The sequence below is a fragment of the Lissotriton helveticus genome, chromosome 6 (genome assembly GCF_964261635.1).
Source record: "Lissotriton helveticus chromosome 6, aLisHel1.1, whole genome shotgun sequence".
Taxonomy (NCBI): Eukaryota; Metazoa; Chordata; class Amphibia; order Caudata; family Salamandridae; genus Lissotriton; species Lissotriton helveticus.
Window position 1 is genome coordinate 159140309 of NC_136067.1, and position 22218 is coordinate 159162526.

The 22218-nt window shown below is 46.5% G+C and overlaps 1 protein-coding gene across 6 annotated transcripts in view; it reads left to right on the top strand.

Moving 5' to 3' along the window:
* LOC144762369 (epoxide hydrolase 1-like) overlaps window positions 1-1073 on the top strand; it is a 324885-nt gene extending 323812 nt beyond the window's left edge. For all 6 annotated transcript variants that reach the window (XM_078647539.1, XM_078647535.1, XM_078647538.1 and 3 more), the window contains one exon: window positions 405-1073. In XM_078647539.1, coding sequence (XP_078503665.1) covers window positions 405-606 — 202 coding nt within the window. In that variant the 3' untranslated portion in view covers window positions 607-1073. The remainder of the gene's footprint in view (window positions 1-404) is intronic.
* The last annotated feature ends 21145 nt before the right edge of the window (window positions 1074-22218 follow it).

A 22218-nucleotide genomic window follows, 5' to 3' on the forward strand; every position in this document is an offset into this window, starting at 1 on the left:
ACTTTAGGGCGCACTTCAACTAGGTATTTTGTGTATTCCCAAATTTCTGCAATTAAAAAGAACCTGCAGTGGAATAAAAAATAAAAAAAACTTTCACTTTTCAGGTGAAAGTTTGCACATGTAGGCATAAATAACATTGTGTGCCCCTTAGATTGGTGGGCATGACCACTACCTAAATCGTGATGATTTCCATTTCTATAATAAACTAAACAAATATATCATTAATGCTGAGAGATCAATGTACTGTTGGCCAGCGTCTTACTCCTAGCTCAACTGTTGTTTCTCAAGAGTGCCTAGAAGCAATTACATTAGGCAATGTGCACTGCATAAACAACGAAGGTACACAATGTATTGCATGGTCAGTGAGGAGTGTTACTTACAGTTCCAATTATATTTGTTTGCAGAGTTAAAGTAAAAGTACCAACTGGAGTTGCATCGTTCCCCAAGGAACTTGTACACGCACCTCCCGCGTGGGCGGAGAAGAAATTCACGAATATCGTCTCATTCACCGACATGCCCCGTGGTGGCCATTTCGCAGCTTTTGAGCAACCAGAAATTCTGGCCGCAGACATCCGGCAGTTTGTGGGGAAAGTGGAAAGAAAGTAACTTCTAAGATGAGAAGGGTGTTTCTGGTACACAGCCCAGCTGCCGTGCATCTAGCCAAGTGTGCCCAACCTCTGTACCGGGCCAGTCATTTAATCAACCAGCGCTGTAAGACAGGAAGTTTAAGAAGTTAGCAACTTTCAAACAGGAAATGTTTGGGGAACATTGAGGAGACTGTTTTGGAATATACTGTAATCATGTAATCTTACAAACACAATGTAAGGTAAAGAATGCATATTCTAGTGTAGACCAAATCACCATAGCAGACATTGATTCTAATGTAAATGTAGTTTCCTAACTTAGCAATATCCGTTATAAGACTTTCTGCATCTCAAAAAACGATATCTATAGGCCTTGTATGCAATTCTTTTCTGTTCATTTACATTAATTTCCTCAAGAGAGATGTGCTTAGTTTAAAGCCTGCTTCAACAAGATCATTTTCTCTATGCAAAAATAAAGATTTGTCCTTTCCAGCCTTTGTGTTTTATTGATTCTACTAATAGAGTTACAAAGATTACAACATATTTACTTTTTAAATACCTTTGATGTGAGTGTGTTTTATTGATTCTACTAAGTTACAAAAATTACAAAATATTTTTTTTAAATATCTTTGATGTAAATTTAGTAATGTTCCACAAAGATTCTGACGCTTAGCAGAAGTTGCTTTCAGAACTACTGAAGATGGCTTCATAGTGCAAAGTAACCAGTGAGGTGTTACTCAGTGTATCCTTTAAACCATGTTTGATCGGTGTTGTATGGCCTGTTCTGAAATTATATAATTCAGCATACAGCAAGTATTAAACTGTTAATGAAGAAGAACATTAAGCATGTGTAGTTTTAGGTCCAGGCAATGTAATTGCTTATTAAAAACCATAAACATTGAAAAAGCCAAACGGCTGTTTTTTTAATTAAGGAACCAAAATAAATGCTCTTAAGATTAGTGTGATCAGGTGTGGTTAATCTGGACGCATGCGCTCTGAAATAACCACCATTCCAAAAAGAGGCACACAATGAAAAAAACAATATCTAAAGTGGTAAAACATCTGGAGCTGATCACACTATTTTGTTGTGTTACTAATATTGGACATTTTGAGCAGCGTTAATTTCATTACATAAACTGTTTAGTGTTGGCAGTACTTGGATGGGATGGTAGTGAGAGTTGTTATAAATTGTGCAAAATGTTATTTATTGGAATGCCACTGGCAGCAACAAACAAATTATCCATGATATTTTGTTAACATTTAGCGCTCCTCACCTTACTGTCAATAAATTAGATTCCCTGCACCGGCGTAAATTTAAATATGGCCGACCTCCATCTGTCTACAATGTATGGCCAGTAATGTAGTCACAAAGTTATTTTTGTAATCTATCCATGTCTCTTTTCACCATTCCTAGCCCAATTTGTTCAGTGGCTTTGGACTTTTTCTCTGGCTGCCACCCAGAGCACTGGCAGATGGCTGGCTCAAAAGCAATTTACAACAAGGGGTGGTGATGGACAGAGTCTCTGAATTAAGCAGAGTACTCTCACCCAGTCAAGAGATCAGGGCCAGATCCAACACCGTTTTTTAGCTCATTGCACCATCCCAGTTTCAGAACCTGGCTGTATGCAAATTAGTCTGTCCCTGGCCCAGTGCATCATGGGAACAGGGCAGACCAGACTACAAAAGCCAATTCTTACACTGGGAAGGAAACAAGCTTCCGGGGACCGGTTTCTGCCATTTCAGGCGTCTTCGGCCCGGCTTGCTTGAATCCTGATGGTGCAATGAGCAAGGGACTCACATCTGAGCATACCCTTCCACGCTTAGGGTGGACAAAATAATTTACAACAAGGGGTGGTGATGGACAGAGTCTCTGAATTAAGCAGAGTACTCTCACCCAGTCAAGAGATCAGGGCCAGATCCAACACCGTTTTTTAGCTCATTGCACCATCCCAGTTTCAGAACCTGGCTGTATGCAAATTAGTCTGTCCCTGGCCCAGTGCATCATGGGAACAGGGCAGACCAGACTACAAAAGCCAATTCTTACACTGGGAAGGAAACAAGCTTCCGGGGACCGGTTTCTGCCATTTCAGGCGTCTTCGGCCCGGCTTGCTTGAATCCTGATGGTGCAATGAGCAAGGGACTCACATCTGAGCATACCCTTCCACGCTTAGGGTGGACAAAATAATTTACAACAAGGGGTGGTGATGGACAGAGTCTCTGAATTAAGCAGAGTACTCTCACCCAGTCAAGAGATCAGGGCCAGATCCAACACCGTTTTTTAGCTCATTGCACCATCCCAGTTTCAGAACCTGGCTGTATGCAAATTAGTCTGTCCCTGGCCCAGTGCATCATGGGAACAGGGCAGACCAGACTACAAAAGCCAATTCTTACACTGGGAAGGAAACAAGCTTCCGGGGACCGGTTTCTGCCATTTCAGGCGTCTTCGGCCCGGCTTGCTTGAATCCTGATGGTGCAATGAGCAAGGGACTCACAAACGCTAAAAACGGTGATGGATCAAGCCCTGATCTGCTGACTGGGTAGGAGTGTTCTGATTAACTCAGATACTCTGTCCATCACCACCCCCTTTTTGTAATTATTTTGGCCACCATGAGTGTGGAAGGGTATGCTCAGACATGAGTCCCTTGCTCATTGCACCATCAGGATTCAAGCAAGCCAGGCCGAAGACGGCTGTAATGCCAGAAACCGGTCCCCGGAAGCTTGTTTCCTTTCCAGTGAAGAATTGGCTTGGTAGTTTGGTCTGCCCTGTTCCCATGATGCACTGGGCCAGGGACAGACTAATTTGCCTATAGCCAGGTTCTGAACTGGGATGGTGCAGTGAGCTAAAAAACGGTGATGGATCAAGCCCTGATCTGCTGACTGGGTAGGAGTGTTCTGATTAACTCAGATACTCTGTCCATCACCACCCCCTTTTTGTAATTATTTTGGCTCAAAAGCAAAGCTTATTCCAAACTTTGAAGGCGTGGTGCTATTACATGCCTCAGGGGCAGTTCTGTTTTAGTCAATTTATGTCCATTGTTTGCCCACGTGCCTAAGCCACTACCTCTTGCAAGTTGATTTCTAAAGGACATTGTCAAGTCCTAGTTCTCTTCACTGTTGACACATCCCAGTTCAATACAAAAAGGGACAGTGACTCTTCAATTCAATGAGACTTTATTTCGGATATATTTCAATCCATAAAGCACAAAATCAATAAACATTTCATAATTAAAATCACCATTACATCTAAACAAATAATACATATTTCATGAATCATACAATTCTTTTGATTAGTAGGTAGGCAAAATCAAGATCACAATTAAAGTGCAGGTAGTACCAAAATACAACAAAGTGCATCATCATTCAGGGACTTAAAGTCACACATCTAAACAATTTCTTATTCTCACAGCTAATTTTAAAAATTCTATCACCTGGAGGACACTGGTCATTGTGCAAGAGCTGTAAATACAACAGTGCAGGTCTTATTTGATTAAAATTTAGTTTCTTTAAAAGAGTGACAAGATAGCGTTTACGGGGGTATTCATAAAATCTACATAAAAATGTGACTCTTCCATTACAGCCATTGGCAAAGTGGTTTAATCGTAACCCTTTGATGAACATGTAGTAAGCCGAGTCAAATACATATTTATTCACCCATCAACAGCACATTGTTTAAAGTGACACATTTCGTCGGATATTTAACTGTTAAACTGTGGAAGAAAAAGAGCCTATATGTCACATCGTTGAAAGCCTTTGGATCAATAAACTTTTGAGACTTCGAATTTTACTTTGAAAAAAATTCTCGAATTTTATTCTTATAGCCTGCTGCAGAGGGATATACCAATTGCTAAAAGCTATGAATTGTTACTTTGAAAAAAATGCTAGAATATTCATCCTTATAACCCGCTGCCGGAGGCTATACCAGTTGTTGAATGCCTTGAACCCGAGCTATAGGCCTGAGCCACAGGCGATGTCCTATAATAAGGATGAAGGCCCTTAACCGGTATAGCCTGAGGCATAAGGGCTATAAAGGCTATTGGAACATTCCATTCACTAAGGGTGGAATGTTCTAAATTAAAAAGGGAAACCCAGAAAGACAGACATTGAAATGTTAGAGCAGAAGGCGTATACCAGCCATTATAAGCCTGCAGGCACTCCTTTGTCTTCATTGAAGCTCTAAACATTCCAGTCTTCTAATGGACCTCATGTAATGCCTTGGGGACAACATTCCACATTCAATGACGAGAGACTCAAACATTAGCTGCTGACTCCAGACAGGTGTTGATGTCCCTCTATAACGAGGTGGATGGGTAGTAAGAATGATGATCATATTATTTACAAGTGGCGCATCCTCAAATGTTTTTAGTATAATTATAATAGAATGCTTGGGATTTTGCAGTGAATTAAATTAATGACTTTGAGCATTCTGGTTCTAGGCTGAATCTCTTGTGTGTTACGTATCATAAAGAAAGGTTAAGCATTGATTGTGAATTTGTAGGTGAGTGAAAAGTGGTGATGACATCTACTTTAAGAAATTGTTTGTTAATCTTAATTTTTTCTTTAACAACATTGTACAGTTACTAGTCTGCTGCAAGTCTGCTACAACAGACTGCTCCAATCAGATTGGTTATAATTTTGAGATCAAAACATTGAGTAACAATGACATCGAGTTGATGACATATAAAATGCTATTTAACTTCGGTAGCTCATAATATTAGGTACAAAATCAAGATTTCCAAAACATTGTAAAACAGGATTTTAAGTATCATACTCATACAAGCAGCTTTTCTCAGACACCTTGCCCATAGATTGGGTAAACCCACTTCCAAGCTCCTATCCCCATGTTATACCATAAACCTCCAACCACTGAACAGAGTCCCCATTACCCGCCCCACAGTAGCTCAAAACTCCAATATTTTGTATAGGGGTGGCCTTCTGAATGGTCGCTGCATTCTACAAATCCCCATACATATACATGCTTCATGTTTTCACTCAGAAGCTCCCATCCAATATATTTCCCTGTTTTATCATCCAGGCTTGTGTGACTGGAATATTGGATGGTTGTATTTTGTGTTACACATGCGCGACAACTGTTAAGGACAATCTGGAACCTCACACTGATGACAAAAGTTTTGGTTAGTTATCTGGCTTCACCTTTCTGTGGATCCTTATTTCTGTAGCGGTGAGACAACACCAGGCACTTGCTAGCTTCCGACTGCAGTATTGGCATGGGAGCCACTCTGCACCCATCTTGGTACTCCCCAGGCTCACAACTCCTATGTCCTCTTGTGCTATTAATCACACTGTTACAGCAACAATGCTGAACTGCAACTCCTGCTGGCGTACATTCAGCACGGTTATGGGGTCCTTCTCCAAAGGTTTATTGGAAACACGAGTGGCGAATGAGGGATTTAAAAAAAAACAGTGGTCCAGCAATATTATGCTTCACCGTTAGGTTGTAAATATCATTTTATAGTCGAGGTTGTAGATTCTCCACCTTGGTATTCCTAGGATTAGCTGTGATTAATGGTGAATTTGATAGCCACTTTGTCCGGTTCTGTTGGTCAATTCTGGATAATGTTTTAAAAAACAAATTTGAAGAGTACTTTGGTGCTGACCAGGTGGGTTAGCAGGCAGAGGGGGAATTTTTCCCCAGGACCTGCTGTTTTTTAGATGCCCCTAGTGCTGCAGCATATTTACCTTTAAATTTTAAAATAAAGCTGCCGTCCTTATTAATTACGAAACCGTTAGCACAGTAATTCCTTCATATGTCTAACTGCTGTGTTTTCGCTTTCCCTATAGTATTTATTTATTTATTTTATAGCTTGTAGAGCGCGCAGCTACCCCCAACAGAGGTGTCCCGGCGCTAGCAACGGAGACAGAAAGGAAGGGGGGCGTTGTCGGGTGCCACAGGGTACTAAGGCAGACTAAAGAGCCAAGTCTTCAAGGATTTCTGGAAGGTAGATTCTGAGTTGGCCTTTCTGATGTGTTCAGGCATGGAGTTCCACAGGGTTGCGGTTCTGACGGAGAAGGATCGTCCTCCAAGCCTGGCCTTAGCAAAGCAGGGAGTGATTAGGAGTTCAAGATGGTTAGACCTTAGGTTCCTTGTCTGGTGGGTTTTCCGGAGTCTTTTCCTTAGATAGTGAGGGCCAATGTTGTTGACTACTGTGTTTACAAGAGTCAGTGCCTTGAATTATGTTCTTCTTTTCACAGGCAGCCAGTGCAGACTACATAAGTGCGGGGAAATGTGATGCTGTAGCAGGACATTTCTGATAAGCCTAGCGGATGCATTCTGTATAGTCAGCAGTTTCCTGATCAGGTAGGCTGGCAAATCCAATTACAAGTTATTGGCATAGTCCAGCTGCAATGTGATCAGCGCATGGACTATTGTTTTCCTGCAGTCCATACGTAGGAGATGAAGGAATTTCCGTATTGCCTTTATTCTCTAGAAACAGGATGAGGAAGCATGTCCTATCTTGGTCTTGCATGAGAGGGTAGTGTTGAATTTGAACCCTAGGTTCCTGGCCGAGGAAACCGGAAGAGGGGGAGGATTAAGCTTTGAAGTCCACCATAGGGCGGATTGTGGAGGGGAAGGCTGATTTAAAAATAGTACCTCCGTTTTATCGGTATTCAGCGTTAGACAGTTGTTAGTCATCCAGGCTGACATGTCCATGAGACACTGCTTGAAGTTTGTAAATGTCATCTCACAGTGATCTTTGAAGGAGAACACAAGCTGGGTATCATCAGCGTATGAGATAACACTTACACCATGTTGCTCTATAAGGGGGGAAAGATAAATATTAAAAAGAGTCGGGCTGAGCCCTGAGGGACTCCACAAATCAGGGGGCGCAGGGATGAAACGTGAGGATGCAACCCTATTCTCTGGGACCAGCCCTCAAGGAAGGAGCTGAACCAGGCTAACATGGTCCCTGTCACTCCCAGCTGCCTGAGCCTGTCTTAAGAGGATTTTGTGAGACACCGTATCAAACGCCGCCGACAGGTCCAGCAGCACCAGCATTGCACAGCTACCCTTATCCATGGTCTCCCGGACTGTTTCAGCTACTTGAAGCAGCGCTGTCTCTGTGCTATATCCAGATCTAAATCCGGACTGGGAGTCATGGAGTAGTTTGTTAGACTAGAGGAAATTAGATAGCTGTTTCTGCACTTCTTTCTCAAGGATCTTGGCTGGTTCTGGCAGGAGGGAGATGGGTCTGAAATTTTTCAGTATTGCTGGATCTGCATCCTCCTTCTTGAGGATAGGTTGAACGAGTGCAGTTTTCCAAATGGACGGGTAAATGCATGTTTTAAGAAATGCGTTCCATAGCAGGTTTGATGAGGGGTTGAGCAGTGGGGCTAGTAATTTGAAAAACCTAGTTGGGCAGGGATCAATTGGACATCCGGTTTTAATTTTTTCCAATTACGTGAGGGAGTTATCAGGGTTAAAAGGACTAAATTCCGACCATGTGTTTGCAGGGGAGGGGAAAGGCAATGGTATGCTGGGTAGTTCGGTCCTGGTAAATGAAGCGTAATTGTCTTGGATCTTCTCTTGTACACATCAGGAAAGTAACGCTGCCTATCAGGATTGGATTCAAATGCGAGTGTGATTGACTACTGGGAGTCCACAAACCTTGTGTGTCATTTTCATAAACTAAATTCACTTAGGCGACCAAATGTTTTCAGGGGAAGGAGTGTCTTTCCCTTAGGGTTGTTTTGTAGGTATGTTTGGCAACTTTTTAGTGATATATAGTCATTATTATAGGACAGGAAGCTTGCTGGTTTGCATAACAAAGCCGTGCACGCATTGGTTCACAGTACTACTTGTAGGGCAGAGGTTCAGTTACTTCTACAAGTAACATTTTGAAGGGGGGCCATTGAAGTGCTTTGTAAACGGATCCTGACCAATGTGATGCTTGTAGAAGAAGTCAGTCTTTTTAAAACTTAAGTTGGACACCGCTCAAAAGCATACATTTGTCTTCCATCTCTCAGCCCTCACTAGGAATTCTTTGCTAAATATTGTACTTTACAGGCACCTTCATGATGCTAATTCCAAACCCATTCTCGTCCAGTCTCTTTGGGATCTAACCTTGACATGGTGGGATGGTTGGCATGGTCCCACAGTTCACCGTCCCTGCTGAGGAGGTGAGATTGGACATCCCCCTGCTTTTTACAAAAGGGAGATCACTTCCGCGTGCTTGAAAGCCCGAGGCACCAGACCCTACTAAAGTGACTTGTTCAGCAGTGTTTGGGGAGAATTTTGCCTTAGACATGCCTTTCAAAATGCTGGAGAGCATGGGTCCTTAGGTGAGCCCGATTTGACTTAATTTAGTAGTGCCACAAATCTAGTCTCATCGATGTCCAAGAAACAAATGAGAACAGTGTCATTAGATTCCGCCTTGAACTCCAGACACAAAGTGAGACCAGGAGACCAGATGCTGTTCCGGATCGTCTTCATTCTTTCTATAAATAAAAGATGAAGCTGTTCACATACGTCTTGAGAAGCTTTCACCTTGGCGGTTAGCTTCTTCGAGGAAATGAGATCATCTAGAATCAGGAAAGTATCCTTCTGTTTATTGACAGCTTTCAAAATCAGTTCATTATAATATTTGGATTTCACTAGTTATTTGACTTTATATTCCTTTTGTCCCTCTTTACATTTACTTTTGTACTTGACCAGATAGTCTTTGCATCACTGCTGCTCAATCTGACACAGTTTAAATGTAGCTTCCTGCAATCCCTTGTTAAACCATAGATATGGCCTGCTTTGCTCTCTTAATTATGTGTTGTATTTTAACAGGTGCAAACCGGCCTGCTGCAGCTTTTAGCCAGTGTGAATTACAGCCTCCAACATGGAGTCCCCTAATATCGGGGTAGTTTGGGCAGACACAGCCTCCATCTCTTGGATATTAACCTGATTCCTTTTCTGAAGATTAATAAACTCTGTAGCCTGGTTACTTCAGTAAATCAAGTTAGGGGTTGAAAACTCAATCACATAATGATCAGTCAAATAAAAGGCTGTGTACTAAGATCAGTTAATTGTAAATGTAGGGGAAGATAGTCTAACATTTTGCGTTGTGGTTGCGCCACGTTTATAGCGCAAACATGACGCAAAATGGTAGTAGATATTTACAAAGCCACTTGGCGATTTGCGCCGCCTTGTATCAATCAATCAATCAATCAGGGCCTTTTTAAAGTGTGCTACTCACCCGTGAGGGTCTCAAGACGCTAGTGGGGGGTGGTTGGGGCGGTCAGGTCCGAGTCAGCCAAAAAGCCAGGTCTTGAGGCTCTTCCCAAAGGTGTGCAGGGTATGGTAGCATCTGATGTTGACCGGGAGCTTGTTCCAGGCTTTGGCTGCAACGTAGGAGAAGGCTCTTCCACCTGCCCTGGTTCATCGGATGTGCGGGGTCTCTGCTACGGCGAGGTTGGTGGAGTGAAGGTTTCTTTTCGGTGCGTGGAAAGAGGTTCTTTCATTGAGGTATTTGGGTACAATGTTGTGGAGTGATTTGTAGGTGAGTAGGTTGAAAGTTACACTTCTCGACTGGGAGCCAGTGGAGGTATCGCAGGTGTTGGGTCATGTGCTCATGTCGTGGGGTGCCGGGGACGAGTCTGTCTGCGGTGTTCTGGATGGTCTGGACTTAGTGTAGCAGGGGTTTGTTTATTCCTGCATAGAGGGCCTTTCCGTAGTCCAGTCTGCTAATTACGAGTGCATGAGTCTTTCTAGCATCGGGGGGAATCTACTTGAAGGTCTTTCAGACGATGCAGGCGGAGCTGAAACAGGTGGAGGCGACTGAGTTTATCTTGCGAGTCATGGTGAGGGAGGAGTCTAGAATGATGCCGAGGTTCTGGGCGTGGTCCGTCTGGGTGGGTGGGTTTCTGAGGGTGGAGGGCCACCAGAAGTTGTCCCAATCTGAGGGGGAGGGTCCTAGGAGGAGGATTTCTGTCTTCTTCGAGTTCAGCTTTAGATGGCTGTTGCTAATCCAGGCTGCAACGTCTTTCATTCCTTCCTGGAAGCGGAGTCTGGTGTTTTCGTGGTCCTTCATGAGGGAGAGGATGAGCTGGGTGTCGTCAGCATAGGATACTATGCTGAGCCCATGCTGTCTGACTATGGTGGTGAGGGGGCCCTGTAGATGTTGAAGAGTGTGGAGCTGAGCGATGATCCTTGGAGTACTCTGTAGTTTATCTCTATGCATTCAGAGAGGAAGGGTGGGAGTCGGATCATTATGGGTTCTGCCGGCGAGAAAGGAGTGGATCCAGTCGTGGGCGGTTTCCCGTATGCCAGCGTTGTGGAGTCTGGCTGCAAGTGTGTGGTGGGAGATGGTGTTGAAGGCTGCGGAGAGGTCTAGCAGGATGAGGACCAGCAGGATGAGGGCCGTGGTGTGTCCCTGTTCCAATAGCACACGGATGTCATCGGCAGCGAGGAGGGCGGTCTTGGTGCTGTGGTTGCTGCGGAATCCAGATTGGGAGGAGTCGAGGATGGTGTTCTCTTTGATGAAGGTGGTCAGTTGGGAGTTGACTACTTTCTTGGTGACTTTGGCTGTGAAAGGAAGGAGAGAGATGGGCCGGTAGTTTTTCCGGTCTGTCTGGTCCGCTATGGGCTTCTCGAAGAGGGGCTTGTACTCACCCCGCTTCCAGTCGTCGGGAAAGATGCTGGATTCGAAGGTGGCTTTGATGGTGCGGCATAGTTGGGGTGAAATAGCAGAATATGTGAGGCGGACAGGAGTGTGTGGGGGCTCCTGAATGGGTGCTCTTCATGGTCATGGTGGTGTCTTCGGTGGTGACCGGTGCCAAGGTGGTGATGGTGGGCTGGCGGTAATTGCTGGAGGGGAAGAGTGGTCCAGGGAAGACATGGCTTGGCAGTTCAGGCTGGATTGTTCCCATAAGGCACAGGGTCAGACTTATTTGCATATGGCCATGTCTGAACTGGGGTGGCGAAGTGAGCTAAAGAATGATGATGGATTAAACCCAGATCCAGTGACTGGGGGTGAGTGCTTGCAATGTTCAAAACTCCGTCCAACATCCCCTTTGGTTTTGCTTTGTTCGCCCTAAGTTGGCAGGGTATGCCCAGACGTGGTTCCCTTGCTCACTTTGCCACTGGATTCAAGCTAGCCTGGCTGATTAGCCAGAAACCGGTCCCAGGATGCTTGTTTCCGGTCCAGGGAAGACATGGCTTGGCAGTTCGGGCTGGACTGTTCCTATGAGGCACATGGTCAGACTGATTCACATATGGCCATGTCTGAACTGGGGTGGCGGAGTGAGCTAAAGAATGATGATGGATTAAACCCAGATCCATTGACTGGGGGTAAGTGCTTGCAATGTTCAATTCTCCGTCCATCCTCCCCTTTGGTTTTGCTGGGTGCTGTTCATGGTCATGGTGGTGTCTTCGGTGGTGACCGGTGTCCAGGTGTTGATGGTGAGCTGGCGGTCATTGCTGGAGGGGAAGAGTGGTTTCTGGAGACTGTTTGTTGTAGTTGTCGTAGAGGGCTTGATTTTCGGGTGGAAGTAGGAGCCGTGCTTGTTGCAGAGGTCCTGGGACGGTGTGATGTCCGTGGCTTCGCTGGGGATTTGGTGAACTGCTGGATGATGTTGAAGAGTTACTTTGAGATGCTGGCATTAGTGAGAATTTTGTTCCGGATGAAAGTTCTCTTGGTTGCTCTTCCTGAGTTGGTGGTATTCTGTCATGGCATGCTTGTAGGTGGACTGGTCTTAGGTGGTTTTGCTGTTTCTCCATCATTTCTCGAGACGTTTGCAGAAGCGTCTGGCTTCTTGGAAGTCGGTGGGGAATCAGGTGGCCTTCAAAGGGCGTTGTTTGTCGGGGTGGCGGAGGGTAGCGAGTTTGTCCGTGCAGCTGGTGATACAGCAGTGTAGTTCCGTGGCTGCAGAGTTGGCGTCGGTCGTGGCGGAGGGGGGTTTGTGGATGAGAGTAGAGTTGAGGTGCTCCTCTGTGACCTTGCTCCAGTTCCTTCGCAGCAAGATTATGTGCGGTGGGGCTGAAAGAGAAGTGTACGCAGAGGGGCTGCGAGGTGTTGCTGAAATTCGAAATTTGTCCCTCCTGCGAAGATGGGGTTGAGGAAATGTCAGACCTTGTATGTGGGGATGGTGACGAGCTGCTTCAGTCCAAGGTTGACTAAGTTGTCCAGGAGGGGGGTGGATTAGGGGTCTCTGCGGATGTCGAGGTGGAAGTTCAGGTCTCCGATGAGTATCTAGTCCGTGAAAGCATTGGCGTGGGGTGCAAAGAGGTCGGCAATGGCAGTGGTGAAAGGAGCTTGAGGCCCAGGGGGTCTGTAAGTGAGGGTGCAGCACAGCATGGTTCTGGGGCTAATCTGAAAGTGGAGGTGTTCCGTGTTGGAGAGGGAGTCACTTGTGCTGGAGGTGGAGAGTTGGAAGGTGCTCTTGTGTGCAATGGCGAGTCTGCCTATTGGGCAGTGGGGGCGGTCCTTCCTCTGGATCTTGTAGCCGTCGGGAATGGCAGTGGCGATGTTGGGGGCTGAGGCAGCATATGTCTAGGTTTCTATGAAGAAGGAGACGTCTATCGTGCTGTTTTTCACCCCTGAGGCGGAAGCTGGGGGCTCTACCTACTTTCCTATATATTTTTAACAAATTGTGAAATCTGATTTTAACTTTGCGCCGTGTCTCTTTGCAAGTAGTTTACTAACTTGTGGGGGGTCAAATCTAAGTTCGTAGAACTCGCCAGACTACCAAATTCGATCCCTTGCGCAGCCGAGTGGGGGCTTGCGCGGGGGGACAGGGACAGGGGCTTACAGCCCTTCATAGCCGCCATCTTAAGAGGGCTAAGGGGTTTGCAGTCTAGCGGCAGGACGCCTCCCGCGGTATTTAAATCGCCGCATCTTCGCAGCACGTGGATTGCTATCGTGCTGTTTTTCACCCCTGAGGCGGAAGCCGGGGGCTCTACCTACTTTCCTATATATTTTTAACAAATTGTGAAATCTGATTTTAACTTTGCGCCGTGTCTCTTTGCAAGTAGTTTACTTACTTGTGGGGGGTCAAATCTAAGTTCGTAGAACTCGCCAGAATACCAAATTCGATCCCTTGCGCAGCCGAGTGGGGGCTTGCGCGGAGGGACAGGGACAGGGGCTTACAGCCCTTCATAGCCGCCATCTTAAGAGGGCTAAGGGGTTTGCAGTCTAGCTGCAGGACGCCTCCCGCCCTCCCGAGGTATTTAAATCGCCGCATCCTCGCAGCACGTTGATTGCTATCGTGCTGTTTTTCACCCCTGAGGCGGAAGCCGGGGGCTCTACCTACTTTCCTATATATTTTTAACAAATTGTGAAATCTGATTTTAACTTTGCGCCGTGTCTCTTTGCAAGTAGTTTACTTACTTGTGGGGGGTCAAATCTAAGTTCGTAGAACTCGCCAGACTACCAAATTCGATCCCTTGCGCAGCCGAGTGGGGGCTTGCGCGGAGGGACAGGGACAGGGGGTTACAGCCCTTCATAGCTGCCATCTTAAGAGGGCTAAGGGGTTTGCAGTCTAGCTGCAGGACGCCTCCCACCCTCCTTTGCGCTACATAAAAGTCACATGTCTCTACGTCCGCGCAGCGAGCGGGCGCAGCGGGCGCACCAAAGGCAAGCCCGTCTGCGCCCAACCGGGACTAGGGGCCACCCCCCCTGTTCATTCACAACGACAAAGGTTGATATACAGTAAGGAGTCCCTGTATCAACTGCGTCCCACAGCGCCTGCATGTTGTCATCACCATTTACGTCCTAGAAACCCCCCATTGCTGCCCTCATTGTAAGGCTGAGATAATTAACCCACCGAGCCACCAGGTTTTAAAGGACTATCATATGTACCTTCTTAACTGTTGATCTCTTCCAAAACACAGTCTAGAGATATCTTTGTTGCTGAAGGAGCATACCCCGGATGTAGTTTTTTTAACTGAGACTTGGTTGACCCAAGATTCTCAGCATGATCTAGTGCAAGCTCTTATCCCTGGCTATCAGCCCGATTAGATCGCCCACAGGGCAAAGGCGGAGGGCTTGCAATTATCTATAAGGATAGCTATATGTGTCGCTGCCTGACGGAGTCCATTGCCGACTGTGAAAGTCTCCCCTTTGTAATTGAATTTTCACCCAATAACAGTTTTTCAGGCATTCTTATTTACCGCCCCCCTGGCTCTATAAAACAATTTCAAACAGATCTTCCATCAGTTGTGGCAGAATTGGTTACATCTCCCTCAAATTTCACTCTACTTGGAGATTTCAATATCCACTTTGATAATACTTCAGACACCATAGCCACAGAAATGATAGCCAGTTTAGCCGCTATTCAATTAGAACAACTTGTCTTGGGTTCAACACACATTAAAGGTCATCTATTAGACCCTGTATTCAGCGATAGCGAACATTTAAAAATGGGCAGTATCAGCCATCTCCCTTGGACTGATCACTTTTTAATCTCTCTAATTTGGACTGCTTCTAAAATTCCATCCTGTATTCCCCTTCTACGAACAACTCGTAATTGGTCGAAGCTCAGGATCGATAAATGGACCAACACTCTTATTGCTACCAGTCCTCTACTTTCTTGTGACCCTTGCATTAACAATAGGCTGTTTGACAACTGGATCACAAGCTCCCTCGACTCTGTACTTCCTCTTCGCACTTCGGGCGCGAAGAGGAAGCAAAAAACAGCGCCTTGGTATTCAGAAGAGCTTAGGGAGAAAAAACGTTTATGCAAAAGAGTAGAAAGAAAGTGGCGTATGTCCTACGACCCTAGGGACAAAGCAATCTATAGGGAGGCTATTAGGACCTATAAAAATGAAATAAGAATCATACAGTCTGCCTACTATACTGAAAAGATCAGATTGGCTAAGTCCAAGCCTAAAGAGATCTATCAGATAGTGAAGACGCTGACTAGGCTGCCGTCTCCATCGACAGGTAATGATAATGTATCCTCTCGATGTGATGAACTGGCCAATTCTTTCTTTCTTAAAGTAAATACAATCTATACTTCCTTTTCAGTTCCAGACTTAGAAATGTCCACCCAAAAGTTGGATCTTCCTATAGAGCTAGAGACCCCCCCTTCGGAAAAATTACCTGACCCATTTTCCTTTGCTGCACCTTGACACTCTTGAGCCCCTAATAAACCAAATAAAATCTGGTTCCCCATGTGATCCTGCTCCCCCTGGCACGCTGATCCTAGCCAATAAAGTCATTCTCCCCACACTTATGGAGTTGTTGAATACTTCCATAGTAAGTGGGATGGTGCCACAGGTGTGGAAGCATGCCATGGTTCGAGCACTGTTGACAAAACTCACTCTTGATCCGACGATTTTCAACAACTATCGTCCAATATCACTTCTTCCCTGGGTAACTAAGGTCCTAGAGAAACATATTAACACCATTGTAACTCAGTCCCTCGAGCATAACCATCTGCTCGATGTGTCCCAGACAGGCTTTCGTCCTAAACATGGGACAGAGACTGCTCTGTTGGCTGTGACAGAGGAGACAAGGCGGATCTTGGATCAGGGAGGGTCAGTGGCAGTGATCCTCCTTGATCTGAGCGCCGCCTTTGATACAGTAAACTATAAGATTCTTTTACACCGTCTCCTCGACTTGGGGATATCGGGAGAAGCCCTGGCCTGGTTCAAGTCCTTTTTAAGTGATCACACGTTCCAGGTCTTTGAAGGCTCTTCGGTCTCCTCTAGCAAGCCACTGGGTTGTGGGGTGCCGCAGGGCTCTTCATTGAGCCCTACGCTGTTTAATGCATACATGAGCCCGCTGGCTGGGATTGTACGTCCGCATGGCATTAACATCATTACCTATGCGGACGACACCCAGCTAGTGGTCTCCCTTGTGCAGGAAAGCAGCCCACCCCCACAGTCCAATTTAACAACTTGCCTGGAACTGGTCAAGAGTTGGATGACTAAGTCCTGCTTGAAGCTCAATGATGACAAAACAGAGCTCATGCTCCTAGGCCCTTCAGCCCCTTCTACTTTGGAGCTGTTATGGCCTCTGAGTATGGGCACAGCCCCCACCCCCAGAGACAATATCAAAAGCCTGGGGGTGTGGTTGGACAAATCGTTGACCTTCGATATGCAGGCAACTAAAGTCTCAGCGACCTGTTTTGGCCTCTTGAGGATGATTAAAAGAATTCTTCCACTTCTTCCCTTCGAGGCTTAATTCAATCTCGCCTTGATTTCAACAATGCCCTGTACCTGGGGGCACCGGAGTACACTTTACAAAAACTGCAGCGTACCCAAAACTGTGCAGCTCGCACTTTGCTGGGAATTCCCCGCAGAACCTCAATAAAATCTGGCTTAAGAGCATTGCACTGGTTGCCCATTAGAGAGAGAGTTAAGTTCAAGGCTATGTGTATTGCTCATCAGGCTTACTGGAAATCGGGACCAGAAATTAATCACCCTCTGATACTACCCTACCAACCCACTAAAGCCCTTCGCTCTTCAAATGCCTTCCTAGCCCAAGTTCCCAGGATCCGTAGAGCGAGGGCTGGAGGTCGATCCTTTGCTTATAAAGCCCCTAAATTATGGAATACTCTACCCCTCCATCTTAGAGCTGACCCCAGTCTGTTGAGCTTCCGCAAACAGCTCAAGACTTTTTTGTTCAATTAGTGGGACTCGATGCTCCTTTTTTCTGAATGCACGGTGGTAGTTTTAGCGCCTGGACGCCTCAGGGCAGCTGTTAGCGCTTAATAAAACTGCTTTTCATTTCATTTCAGGGAGTCGAGGAGGTCCCAGATCTTTACGCCGTGTGTGCAGGGAGCGCACGTTGAGGAGGATGCCTTTCAGGGCATCTTTTTTGCAGGCATCTGGCGTTGGTAAGGAGGTCGTGGGTGTGCTGTGTATGGTGAAGGAATGTCAGTAGTGTCTGCAGGAGAACTGGCTGTGGGTGATGTTCGGGCCGACAGCTGACGGTTGTTGTTTCTTCCATGGTTGAGTGCGAGGAGGGTAGCAGAGTTGTAGCGGTGGAAGGTTGGAGGTCCAGGGTCCTTGGCGCTGGACGCGGTCGGGTCGCCTTTGTAGCGCCGGCGTAGCGGCCGCCATTAACTAGGGAAGGGGGGAGGGAATCACAGGCAGGATATCAGCAGGGTGGAAGGCGTGCGGGGGCAGTAGCAGAGAACAGGAAACGTGGAAAACAGGAAAAAAAAAAAACACAAAACTACAGGGGCAGATAACTGAAAAACAGGCACAGTTACAATACAGAAAACAAAGACAGAAAACGGGTACAATACATCACAGACTGCAGTGGAACCAGCAGAAGAGCAAGGCTCTCCCACTGGACCACCAGGAATGAGGTGCAGGCAGGAGCCTGCGGGTGGAGGAGGGCCTCGAACCCCTACCTGTACAAAGCACAGCACGGGCAGCAGCACTTACCAGCAGAGCTGCAGGGGGAGAGAGGAGTTTCCTGACCAGGAGGTCAGACGTCTTGCTCGCTCTGGCATGGCTTTGTGAAGATATGTAGCACACCACAGCAGCTTGCACTGCCTTGCATTACATTTCGTTCTGGGAGGCTTTCCATGCATGAAGCATGGGGGTTCCCGTGCATCCACCCATGGATTTCACACAATCTCAAATTTACAAAGGTCTGTAAACTTGGGATTGTGTGAAATCGCTACGCCTCCCAGAGGATGGCAGAATGAGGATAAACTTTTTTTGTCTCCTATTTCCTCTTTCTATGTTCTGCACTATTCAGCAAACACAGAAAGAGGGAAAATGCCGCAAAAGATTTTGTGCTGGAAGTCGCACCTTCCTGCACAAAACAATTCTCCTTGTAACGCAGGCACCCTTGCACCGCGGTGGAAGGGTGCCTTCATTAGCGCTAGACTGCCTGAAATGCGCCAGTGCTATGAGGGAGCCGAAGAGTGCCATATCTTAATAGATAGGGTGGATTTCTGCTCACTCCCTTTCACTCAGGAAGTATCCTTGCTGCACTATGTTGTGTGAAAGGTTAGTAAATTTGGTCCCTAGTGTCCACACTAAGGGGCATATTTACAAGGAGCTAGCGCCACAGCAGCGTCATTTTATTTTACTCGGCAGCGGCGCAATCAGTGCTTCACACTGCTCCATATTTAGAATTGATGCATTGGACCCACTGCGTCAATTTGTAGAGGCCTGCACCAGGTATAATGTATGATGTAGGCAATGAATGTATGGGGATTTATAAAGCGCACTGTCACTCAAACAAATGAGCATCCTGGCACTGATACTAAACAGCAGTGTAAGCCCTTACCCTAGCCTAAAACATGTGGTTTTAATGAGGGAGTGACAGAGCTCATCAGAGGCTTGAAACCGCCACGTCTTCAGGGTCTTTTTTAAAGCATCTTCCGTGTTTATAAATCGGAGATGCATTGGCAATTGATTCCATACATTGGTGCATTTTACTGTGAGGGATTTTCCACTTCGGATCTTTATTTATTTTAATTTTATTTTTTTATTTTATTTTCAAAAGTTTTATATAGCGCTGGCTAGACCCGGAGGTGTCAGAGCGCTTTATATGAGCATCAGATCATAGTTACAGGTTACATCATTACAAAGGTTACATAGTTCTTAGAGCATGGCCACATAGTTACTTGTAAGGTCGAGATAAACAATAAGCACAAATACGTAAGGGGAAAAGCAGGCAAGGTGAGAGATTCAGGGGAGGGGGTTAGGAGCAGGGGAAGTAGTCAGATAATGAAGGCGGGAAAGAGGAGGGTAGGGTGAGAGACACAGCATGGAAAGAGGAGGGGGAGGGCAACGGGGACACAAACCGGTAGACGAGTCAAAGCTGCGTCCAAAGACCAGTAAGCTGTGATCCCATGGGAAGTGGTATCACTTCCCTATCTCAGGTGCGAGAGGCACCCTTTACGCAGTGGACTCTCTCAGAGGGTCTCTGAGACTCCAAGGCCTACCTACTGGATCCTTCCCCAAAAAGGGGAGAGGGAGTGCTTTGGCAAGGGGTGCCATACCATACCTCAAGTGTGAGTGGCTCCCTTGGCGCAGTGGACTCACTCAGCGGGTTCGCTGAGACTCCAGAGTATAAATATTGGATCTTTCCCCAACAAGGGGAGAAGGAGTGCTTAGTCAAAGGGCACAAAGGACAGGGGGGTAGGCAGAGTAGCAGGCAAGGGGAGAGATTCGGGGTAGAGGGGATAGGAGCTAGGGACGAGACAATAAGGAGAGACGAAAAGAAGTCTGTCTAAAGACCGACTGGGTAGGTGACGACCAAGGAGGGAATCCACGCCCCATCTCCCCTATAGCTAAACTAAGTAGCTCCATCGGCGTCAGACAAAATAGTTCAGTCTCAATACATTGAGAGAGGAGGGAAGGAGAGACATAAATAGAGGGCGGATGCAGTAGGAGATGGCAGGAGAAACTAAAGGAAGTGCAACAATGTGGTTCAACAATATATCAGGAAAAGATCAAACAAGTAAACATTATATCAAACAATCAGCAATACATTAGGGGAGGAGAGAGAGGAGGGAGAAAGTAGTGGCGGGTAGGGGAGGAGGGAAAGTGAGGATAAAGGAAGAGACAACTGTAGAGACGAAAGGAAGTCTGTCTAAAGACCGACTGGGTAGGTGACGACCAAGGAGGGAATCCACGGCCCATCTCCCCTATAGCTAAACCAAGTAGCTCCATCGGGCATCAGACAAAATAGTTCAGTCTCAAGTGGCGAGGGAAGAGGTTCAAGAAAAACAGGGGGTCGGTGAATTAGTTCTAGAAACGATCACGCAGATATCATGGTGTTCTGGCCTTTCTCGAGCTTAACTTCAGGCAGGCAAGGAAGCACTGGAACAGTACAAGACCCACCAGCCGGGTCGAGGATCGGGACTTGAGGCAACGTGAAGATCAGGGGCACAACAGGGTATAAGCAGGGCTGGCGACATACCTAACATCAGGCGGTGATTGGGGGGAGTCCCACATGTAGCGAGCGTTGCCAGTAGTTGCGGAGTATGCAGTGCACTGTTGGTGTGGCTTGGTGCCTGGCTTGTTAGTTGCACGGGTAACTTGCACTTACCAGGTGATGCGTGAGGGTTGTAGCAGGTCCGTAAGGGTCTATGTGGGAAGACACTTGAGTGCCAGTCATTCCCTGAATAGGCCCGCTTCCTTGCGGTTTTGGGAGAGGGTGAATACTGCCAGGAGGGGTTAGAACTGTGTGCGAAGTGCAGGAGAAGGTTATTTGCGGGGGTCTTAGCGGGGTCACAGGCGCGCCCCTCCCCGAGTTGAACCGGTAGGTTGATACAGGTACGACGTGCATTACTGGGTCGATGAGCCGCCATGTTGAGGTCAGGCATCATCCATCCCAGGCGCCTCCAGTTACCTTTAATCTAAAAGAGGGGTGCTTCAGCAGATTAGCATTTGAGGATCTCAGGATTTTATAATGTCTGAATCTGGCAGTGAGATATTTTGGTCCTGTGGCCTTAAAGGCCCTAAAGACTCACTGAGCAGTTCACAAAGGAAAAATAAAATGATAACGCAACGTTATTATTTTATTTTAACGTTCTGGCTCACTTGGTTGGGGGGTGGGCGGTTCAAAGCTGGGGAAGGAGTGGTAGGGACTTTCTAAGTGCGCATGACAGTTTGGCCGGCTGTCTTGGGCCAGCCAAACAATCATGCGTACTTACCACGTTCTTCACAAGGCTGCATTGCACAGCCTGGGTGGAGAACCTGCACAACCTCCCAGCCCCTGTCTGAGCTTCGAACAACGGCACTCAGACCAGTCACAACGCTGCTGTCACGCAGTGGTGTGATTATTTAGAGGAGCCTGTGTGCTTCCTGCTGCTGGGAGAAGAGAAGAGGACGGAGGAGAGGCAGCAGCCAGCTGTTCCCAGGTAAGCGCTTTTATTTTCATTTTTTATTTGCCAACTTCACCCTACTCTCCCCGTTCGGTAGCAGTCGCTACTGAATTTGATCAGGTTGAAACACATCCCTGCTACTGCCACCACTTGGAGTTGAATGGATAGTTCTGTGTCAAATTTAACTCCCCGATTCTTGGTGACTTTACCGTCTCTGATGGAGGGAGGACAAACTTTGGGCACCAGCTGGCAGGAGAAAGGAGATTAGTTTTTCCAAAGAGGAGGATTTCCATTTTCTGAGTTGCATTTCAAGTGATTCTTTTGCAGCCATAAAATCACGCTTGAGAGGCATTTTTCGAAGTTCAATTCTGGACCAGTTGACCCCTTATCTAGAGAAAGGATCCACTGGGTGTCATCCACGTATGATGCAGTTGCGATTCTGTAGGAGTCAATTAGCGAGATAAGAGGAGCAATGTAGATATTACAAAGGGCAGTGCTGAGGGAAGACCCCTGTGGTACGACCCAAGTAATCCGTTTTTCTTTGGAAGAAAATTCCCCTAGGACCACCATTTGTCTCCTATCGGTTAAAAATGATATAGGCCAAGATAAGGCTTTGTGGGAGATCCCCACATCTTGGATTCGCTGGAGAAGAATGTCATGGGAAATGGTACTGTATCATTCCCAGCATCATTTGAATAGTCTCTGTGACCTCAAGTAAGGCCAACTCGGTAGAATGTTTGAGCCTAAAGCCATTGGCGTGTGTGGACGGAATTGAAGCTTACCCACAAAGTAGTGAGTTGCTGGGTCACAATTTTTCCTAACGTTTTGATTAGTACAGGTAGCAGGGAGATAGGCCTAAGATTGGTCAAAATGGTCAAGGGGCTTTTTT